At 31.7% G+C, this 9,799-nt stretch overlaps 1 protein-coding gene across 1 annotated transcript; it reads left to right on the top strand.

Moving 5' to 3' along the window:
* The first annotated feature begins 1,922 nt into the window (after positions 1-1,922).
* LOC112008333 (probable L-gulonolactone oxidase 6) lies at positions 1,923-9,253 on the top strand. The gene is made up of 4 exons (XM_024040665.2): positions 1,923-2,788; positions 7,570-7,834; positions 7,925-8,026; positions 8,156-9,253. Exons 1-4 carry the CDS (start codon positions 2,120-2,122, stop codon positions 8,932-8,934), a joined length of 1,815 nt encoding a protein of 604 aa, XP_023896433.1. The 5' UTR covers positions 1,923-2,119; the 3' UTR covers positions 8,935-9,253.
* The last annotated feature ends 546 nt before the right edge of the window (positions 9,254-9,799 follow it).

Below are 9,799 nucleotides of genomic sequence, written 5' to 3' on the forward strand. Positions count from 1 at the left end.
GAACCACCACCATTGCCATCATGATTGGACCACTAGAGAGAGAGAGAGAGAGAGACAATAAAACCCATTAAAAAAATATAATACTAGTTGCATGATTTTAATGATTTGAGTTAGTAAAATAACTTTTGAGTGGTATTACAACCACCATTGTGAATGCTCTAATATCATAAGAAACAAAGCTTTTATGAGTTAGGACTGGCTGACTACAACTTTACAATTAGAAATTGTCTTTATACATTCACTTATGGGGAAGTAAATAGGCAATCTTTTATTTAGATATGGAGCCATGGAAGCCACCTCTATGCTTATACCCATGAAAAACACATAGCCAGACCAACAAGTTAATTTAGTTTTAAAATTTGTGGTAGAGACAAATTGAGATTTTGCTATGATTTTTTTTGTTGGGTATATAGGTGCGAGTGAAGTCCTATATTGAATAAAAATGATAGGAGAGAGTGTTTAATATAACATAATTAGGCCCAAACTCTAAGGCTTAAACTTTTAGGTTAAGTGATGTCTTTATGTGTTATATTAACCTCTCAACAAAATCCTTATATGTTATATTAATCTCTCAATTAAAGTCTCCACAATGGTATCAGAGCCCATTGCTATGTGCGACAAATGTGGCAAGGTGTTTAAGATCCCTTTCATAGTTGGAGCGGGAAGAGGGTAAGCCTAAAGAGCTTACACAAACAATCCTGAAGAAATACCTAACAAAATAGTATTGTCAATGGTGCTAGATCATGGTATGGCGTCAAGTTTCCATGGATATGGAAGTGCAATTCGGGTTCCCATTCATGAGCATGTGGGGTTGACCCGTGGTATCACAGATAGCATATGAGAGGACTATGGATGATGTATTGATGAAGAAAAAAAACTCATAAAGCAAGGAGAAGCTAATAGGACTTGGTCAAAGCCCACAGAGAGGTAAAGACTTACACATGAGAGGAAGATTGTTGGGTATATGTATGTAATAAAGTCACACATTAAAAAAAAAAAATGACAAGAGTGAGTTATTAATATAACATAGTTGAGCCCAAACTTAAATATTTAAGTATTTAGGTTAAGTGGTGTTCTTATATTTTATATTAAGCTCTTAATTAGAGATTGTTCTTTAATTTATCATCACATTAAGATATCAATTAATTGTTGACATAATCAAAATTGGAACTTAATACCATAAAAGAATTTATCAAATGAGTTAATTAGAATTATGATTTGACTGTGATTTGATGGTATTACTAAGACCACTCAAATGCTTAGTTTTAGATATAATCAAAATTTGAAAACTTAATTTGGCAAGATAATTTACTAATTAAGCTAATTAAAATTATAATTATATTGTGATTTGATGGTATTACTCTCAAATGTAATTACAGCTTAACCGACTATAGCAGGAGAGTATCCTGTGTGCCACACCTAACATACTCCATTCTGTCTGGAGACGTACTTGAGTTTCAATGAGGTGTCGAGTGGATAGGGCTTGGCTTTGTGAACTTTGCCCTCGTCTTTGCTGTAAAGACAAATGAACATCATGATGTGTGATTGTGAAAGAAAATGATACAATTGTCCACCGCTTACCAAAAAAAGGATACACTTGTCTACCATAGTTTTCAAATGTTCACTATTCATCAAAGAAAATTAATTAACTTTTAGACTTCTTTGCGTGGATTGCTTGCCGTGTATCATCACAATGAATAGGTCATTTGATAAAGTCTTACCAACTGCATCTCATTAAATTTCTACCATTCATTTACGCGAGGCAACACCATAGGCCGCCTTAATAGTTGTATAAAACTGTCTCTAAATCCATTGATGACTTTGTCATTGATATTTAATCACTCCATCTGCATATTAATTTCTTTTTGTTCCACATTTGTACAAACGTTTTAAGAATAGGAATTGTTTGTCACGTTGATGCCAACTGCCAACACTTGCAAAGAAAATAACCTTTCTTCAAAGCGTCTTAAAATGGATCATAGTTTCTTTATTTTAATATATACCTGTCTAAACCACACAGCTATATATATATATATATATGTGCAACAACAATGTAAATGAACTAAGATGCATCTTAAATTACCAAGAAGAATTTAAAGCATCACCAAAACTCTAGAACATGGTATTGTTACGCGGAGTTTTCCAATTTAGCTGTTTCTTCCTTTTAATCTTTGGTGTGCGTTGTAGTCCCCCGGAGGACCACATCAAATGTTCATCAAAGAATACAGATTGCACAATCACAAACTCCTATGGTGTCTTCCCTGATCGAAGCACTTGTCGAGCTGCCGAGGTGGCTTACCCCTCCACGGAGGAGGAGCTCATTTCGATAGTGGCAAAAGCAACCGAGAACAAAAGGAAAATGAAAGTTGCAACACGTTATTCACATAGCATTCCCAAGCTAGTTTGTCCAGACGGGGAAGATGGGCTTTTGATAAGCACCAAGTATCTTAACCATGCGTTAAAAATTGATGTTGAAGCTATGACGATAACCGTGGAGAGCGGTGTGACATTGAGGCAGCTAATCAACGAAGCTGCCAAGGCTGAGCTGGTCTTGCCTTATGCACCATATTGGTGGGGTTTGACAATTGGGGGACTATTGAGCACGGGTGCACATGGTAGCACATTGCGTGACAAGGGGAGCGCAGTCCATGATTACCTTACCGAACTTCGAATTGTTAGTCCAGGTGGTGCTGAAGATGGTTATGCTAAGGTTCGGGAGCTCAAAGATGGTGACCAAGATTTTAATGCAGCTAAAGTTTCGCTTGGAGTTCTTGGAGTCATTTCACAGGTCTGGATTATAACTTGGAATACTTACTCTTTCTTTTGCCTTTCTTTTTTTTACATGTTGATATTTAACACTTAACTTGGTGTACTTTCTTGAAGTGGTGAGTCTCAATTAATTGTGCATCATATTTCATCCCATTTACACAAACTTTTGCTAAAAGGTGTTTCTGGTCGTCGAAGTTTGATCGCAGTGTTATGTTTGAGAAATTTTGTAATAGATTTCGTTTTATTCTTTTGAGATGTGATAAGAATACTTCCAAAACTTTGGAGATCCAATTACAAGGAAACAACTGGTTAATGTTTTTTTTTTCTTCTTCTTCTACCTCCATAAATAAATAATAGTAATAATTATTTGTTAAAAAAAAAAAAAACCTGTTCCATATACACGAATGCGCGATGAGAACTGCTAATTTTTTTAAAGTTCGTAAAAATTAAATTTTTTTTTTTTTGGGACAAAATTCTCTTTATCATTAGACACGAAAATGTTAAAGTATCATATTTTATTTGAAAATGACAGATTTCACAGTAATTTTTTTAGAAAAATTATCACATCTCTTGTATTTTAATTTAATCAACAATTACTACTGTTACATATGCATTAAAATTTTTCTTCTGTCTTTAAAAAAAAATGTCTATCTCTAGAGCTAATTTTATAAAAGAAAATGATTATGCTTCATCTTACAATACCAAGAATCGAGGACATTTTTCAACCCAATCAACAATGGTTAGTATAAATTTAAATTTTAAGCATAAAAAAACATAACTATTAATTACATCTAAAAATTCTAATTCTTATAAATTATAACTCTCAGCGGTGTATCTTTTTCAAGTTTTAAATTTCCCAAAAACTAAATAGACCCTAATGACTAACTTTAATTTACTTCCTCTTCATTCAAATGGATCATAAGAGAAAGACAGGACAAAAGCATGTCTAAAGAGGTTATTAGCGTATGTACTAGTTGTTGTTGTTTGTGTGTACTAACTAAAAAAACTTTAGTAATCATCAATAAGTTTAGAGTAAAAAAAATTTCAAAATTGTCCAGTTGATGAATAGGTAATTAAAAAGGTTATCTTAGTCAGCTCGTCTTTTATGAAAAAAGTAGTAAAAATAATTGTATTGTAGCGTTACTTTTAAGTAATTAAAAAAAAAAGAAAAAGGAGCAGGTACAATGCATTTACTTATCTACTTTTACATAAGGTAGCGGACTATAATGAAATCTTGATTGACTTGCCATCCTTCTTCAACTTCTTCTGCTTTCCCCAATTCAAAGTGGGCCTCTAGATATATTTCTTAAGGGACTAAAACTAAAATAATAATAAAAAATGTAGACTAGAAATATAAGAAATAAATTAAAGAATAAATTTGGAACCATAATGGAAGGATGTACCATTCCACTTAGCATGGTAGGTGTGTTCTAGCCTAACCAGTGAATGTGGAGGTAGTATTACACACATCGTGTATATATATATATATATATACTCATGTGAGGGGGTGAATACATGCATTTATTACGCATCATATATATATGTATATATAATTATATATACCCCCATGTGAGGGGGTGAATGCATGCATTTGTTGTATGATAGATTTTCTCATGAATGTGTTATATATCCCAAGTCTCAACCCAATGTTGAAATCAATAACACTCATGAAAGGTGTCAATGGCTAATGTTTCATTTGAAAACATAAAAAAAAATGTCAACTAATTGAAATACAAGACTTTCAGCGTCAATTGCCAAATATAAATGATAGTAATTGAGTTGCTTTAGGTTCACCTAATATACTTTGAGATTTTTTTTTTCTTTTTCTTTTTGAGAAACAAGATTTAAAGTTATATTTTTTAATGAGAAATTTTAAAATAAAATTTCAATTAAATCATTTTAAATTTTTCTTGTTTATATTTTACAAGTCAACGCTTCTTGTTTCTTGAGATACAAAGTTTTTTGAGAATCTTCTTGAATAAGTTTTGTTAACATCTTTTTAATTGAAAACATGGTTAATCCAATTCATCTAATTAATAATTTTAATTTTGTAAAAATTCATCTAAAAAAAATAACTATACTACTACAAGTAGTCCAATCAAAGTTGTCAAAATCGAGAACCTACATAGGATCGTAGGAGGTAGGATTGATCATGAATCGTAGGATTGGATCGTGAATCGTAAGATTTTATATTATTTGAGAAAAAAACAAAAAAAACATATGATATCTTAAATAATCACATAAATTATACATTCATTGATATAATTACCATACATCATTATATCCATTTGTAAGCATCATTTAAAGAGACCAAAAATCTTAAAATATGACACTCTATTGGGATATTTTTTATTTGGGTCCAATTAACTTTCTCTCTACATTAGAATGGAAAAACTTGGTTTATTAAAATTTTATTTTTCATTTGGATTCAACTAAACCTTCTGTCAAATTAAAGAAGATTACAAAAAACTAAAGTCATTTGGGATTATCAGATGATCCTACCAATCTTGAACAATTGCAAATATCCTTGAAAGATCTAGATCGTTTTGGGCAAGTGAGATTGTAAAATTGTAAAATCGTAGGATCCAAATTAGGATTTTGACAACCATGAGTCCAATAATGACAATAAAATTCAACAATATATATATATATATATAACCAATTACTATCATGTTTGATTATTTTTCATTTTTAACTTTCTATTGTATTAATCATTATTTCTAATTCTTTTTGTTGAATTTTTTTCCATCTTTGAGATTTATTATCTAAAATGTTTTATTATTTTGTTTTCTATATTGCTAGTAGAAAATTGATCAAGAGATTCTATTTAAAATTTAATTAAATTTTATATTATTAAAATTTTAAAGTAGACATTTAAATTGATATTTTTTAATAGACATTTAATTTTTTTTTAAAAAAATTACAAATAGCATAAATATTGTCTAAAATATAAATTACAATACAATAAGAATAAAATAAATTTTAAAGCGTATAATATAACAATAGAATCTAATTTATTAAAGGTACTATTGCAACACTTAAATAGAATCACCTAATAGTCTCATGATCAGCTTAACTACTCAAACAAAGATGAATTCAACACATATCTCAATGCCTTAATAGAAACCAAACTAAGATTATTTTCATACATAGAATCAAATATCATCATTCAAGCATAAAATCTAACAAAAAGAGATGATAATTTATTACCTTTTCAAATTAAAAATGAGTTGTACTTTAGCTTTGGCAATGTGATGCATGATGAAGGAAAAAATAAAATCTAATTTCCAATTTTAATTTTTGGAGAGAGAGAGAGAGAAAGAAAGAGATTGTTTACATGTGTGGCTATGCTAAAAATTGAGCGGATAATTTTAACAATTTACCCTGCATGTGGGATGTTGACTTACGCACATAAAACTCTCAAGCAATTAGGGAGAAGTTGGTCATAGTAATTTGACACTCTTATTATAAACAAATAAACATTAAAGTTTGTGTTTAATTAGTGAGAGAATTCATGGAAGTAGTAAAAAGAAACTAAATATATTTGTGAAAGAGAAAATTTAGAGATACGACTTTTACTACAATTATGAGGTGGTTGACTATGAGTGAATGACATATGAAAGTAATTATCCACAACTTACAATTAATCACCTTATCAAATTGTGACAAATGTTGTGGCTCTCGAAAAACTTATTTGGAAATACCAATCAAAGCATTAGTCTTGATACTTATTATTACGTGTTGGTATAACCCTACAAAACCTAGAATCCGCTATTATAGTCACTCTACTTTATTCCTTTAGGGGTTGGCCTTGCATTCCAACTACAATTTTATTGGAATCTCTTATGGAACTTTCCCATAAGCCTAAATCTTATTGAATCTACAGTTACAAATTGTCTTGGTATCACTTATATATGCAACTTTCCCATAAGCTAGCCTAAATCTTATTGAATATACAATTACAATTTTCTTGGTGCATGTGTGAAACAAGTTATTTACCCACAATTTCTAGCCTTTTCCTAATGGGGAGCTTTAAACCAAATCGTAAGTGTCCTAAGCCTTAAGTCAAAAGATCAGTCATGTCTTACATTATACAGGGATTCCCCAAAAGAAAGGGAATAATCGAATAAGGGAAGCAAGAGGAAAGATAGGTCTCTCCCACTTAAAATAATAAAAAAAAAAAAAAATTATAGTCCCTTTTTTTTGGACTGATTAAATTAAGATAGGTCTCTTATTCCCCCCTGTATGTCTTGTATATTTATTATATGAATGCAATATTTTTAAATTTTTAATTGTATGAGAGTTCTTTCTCTTTTTTCTTTTTTAGCTGAATTATTTGAAAGTATATAAACGCCACATATTAATATTTCTGATTATTTTTTTAGAAACAGATTGTAATTTTCTTATATAGGCTATGTTATATGCATCATTTTTACTATGTATACACATCAATAATATTTTTCTGTCATTTAGTATAAACATAATTATATGCATCTAAAAGGATGAATCAAAATTTTCATAGACACCCATCTCATGCGACACTTGTGAAACTGTCATTTAGTCATCTACTTGTTGTGGTACCGTGCATGGTAGGCATGATCTACAGCATTGTGATGTTGAAAATGCCACTATGATTTGACAGCATCTGATATATGTTGCTTATGTTTTATCACTCCCGGTTAAGACACGTGTAATAGGCTTCAAAGACATAAATTGTTGAGCTGTTATACATTGATATATAAGCCAAGGTCACAACATGGTCAAAATGAAAGCTCAAAATGAGAAAATCTCACTTTGCAGGTCACTCTAAAACTACAACCCATGTTCAAACGATCCATCACCTACTTGAAAAAAAATGATTCGGACTTAGGAGATATGGTGGCTAGTTTTGGCAATGAACATGAGTTTGCTGATATAACTTGGTATCCTAGTCAACGCAAGGCAGTTTATCGTATTGACGACCGAGTCTACACAAACACACATGGACATGGTAATAATGGTCTATATGATTTCACCCCATTCCGAGCAACAGCTTCAGTTGAACTGGGCATTGTCAGAACCACAGGTTAGCACTACCATTTGTTTTTTGCTAGCTATTATTATAACAAAAGTGTAATGGTTTTGAAATGGTACGTTCTGTGCTTGTTTAAATTAGAGGAAGTTCAAGAATCCTTAAGTGACGCTGCTGGGAAGTGCTTAGGTGCAGAGACAGTTATTCTAGCACTCGAGACTACTGCCTATGGTTTAAGTAACAATGGTATTGTTATTTTCCTCTTCTTCTAAACAGTGCTAAGAAATTACGATTATTATTTGCGTTAGTGGCTGATAATGATATTACCAACTCAAAATAACAAAATTTATGATTTTTTTTTTTTTTAACTAATAGGTATTCTTTTTACGGGTTATCCTGTGATTGGATATCACAACCACCTTCAAGCATCAGGAACCTGCCTAGACAGTCTTAATGATGCATTGATCACAGCTTGTGCGTGGGACCCTAGAGTTAAGGGTGAGTTCTTTCACCAGAGTACATTCAGTGTTGGCTTGTCCGTGGCTAAGAGCTTCATTCAAGATGTGCAAAAGCTAATTGAATTAGAGCCTAAAGCAATGTGTGGTGTAGAACTTTATAATGGAATACTCATGCGCTACGTTAAGGCTTCGAGTGCTTACTTAGGCAAGCAAGAAGATGCAATAGACTTTGATATCACTTATTATCGAAGCAAAGACCCCTTGACTCCTAGGCTATTTGAAGACATACTAGAAGAAGTTGAGCAACTTGCACTGTTTAAGTATAGGGCGCTGCCCCATTGGGGGAAGAATCGAAACATAGCATTTGATGGAGTAATCAACAAGTACAAAAATGCTAAAGAATTCTTGAAGGTTAAGAAAGTGTATGATCCATTTGGCCTCTTCTCTAGTGAGTGGACTGACCAAGTTCTTGGATTGAAAAATAGTGTGACTATAGATAAGGAGGGGTGTGCATTAGAAGGGTTGTGCATATGCTCACAAGACATTCATTGTGCTCCCAAAAAGGGCTATTATTGTAGTCCAGGAAAGGTATATAAGGATGCAAGGGTGTGTGCTCGTGTGACTTCTAAGATGAATATGTGTGAGGAAGAACAATGGGGGAGTCAAGATTTCACCTTCAAAGGGATCAAAATCTAATATTAATTTTCTTTTGAGTTGCTGTTTCAATTTATAACAATGTTCTTGTGATTTGTTGAAAGTTATTATGTTCTCTAGTACTCTACCTGGGAAGAAATTTTTTTTTGGTTGTTGATGCTGTGAGATACATGGGAAGAAACCTGATTGTGTGATTCGTGTAGAAGTTTACAACTTTCAAGTGTTCCTATTTGGGGCTCCTTTAGGTCAGTTTTTATGGGCTCTTATGCTTGTGGGCATGCGTTTTATGAATATTTGTGGTAGTGGAAACAATTAGGTTAGTGTTGGCAAATCTATGACAATGTATCTTCTTCTTCTTTTTTTTGAGAAAACCTATGACAATGTATCTTGTTCTTAGTTGTAAGTGTCAAAAATAAAGTACAAAATAAAGTGCAAAGTTTAACTGAAGAAAGGCATTTTTTGAAATTTCGACCAACCCTTGATCACCTCTTGATCGATCAATACCAGCCTTTTGATTGACTCTTGACTTAGGCTCGATCAAGACACAAGAAATAAAAAATCTATGTTTTTAATTTAAGTTCGATTGGTGGGCAGTGCCGGCCCAACCCAATTTTAAAGGCTTATATTATATAAAATTTTCACAAATATTATATATAGAGGAGAAAAGCTTGTATTCAGCCAAAAAAAAAAAAAAAAAAAAAAAATAGAGGAGAAAAGCTTGTACTATTCCATTTAAAAATAACAAAATGAATAAATAAATAAAAAAACTTGTACCATTTATAGGAGAAGGTGTGGGTTTTAAATGGTTAGTGAGGTTTATTTTTGGTGGGGAACAAGATGAGAGTATTTTTACAATTATTTGTGTGTAATATGTCTTTAACTAATTTAATATGATAAAAAATTATAA

Source organism: Quercus suber, unplaced genomic scaffold (assembly GCF_002906115.3).
Source record: "Quercus suber isolate HL8 unplaced genomic scaffold, Cork oak 2.0 scaffold_507, whole genome shotgun sequence".
In the NCBI taxonomy this organism is placed as follows: Eukaryota; Viridiplantae; Streptophyta; class Magnoliopsida; order Fagales; family Fagaceae; genus Quercus; species Quercus suber.

Excerpts from the sequence above, each read along its gene's own strand:
- LOC112008333 (XM_024040665.2), top strand. The coding sequence starts at position 2,120 with ATGGTATTGTTACGCGGAGTTTTCCAATTTAGCTGTTTCTTCCTTTTA. Across the intron at positions 7,835-7,924 it reads GGGCATTGTCAGAACCACAG|AGGAAGTTCAAGAATCCTTA; the intron begins GTTAGCACTACC and ends TGTTTAAATTAG. Across the intron at positions 8,027-8,155 it reads CTATGGTTTAAGTAACAATG|GTATTCTTTTTACGGGTTAT; the intron begins GTATTGTTATTT and ends TTTAACTAATAG.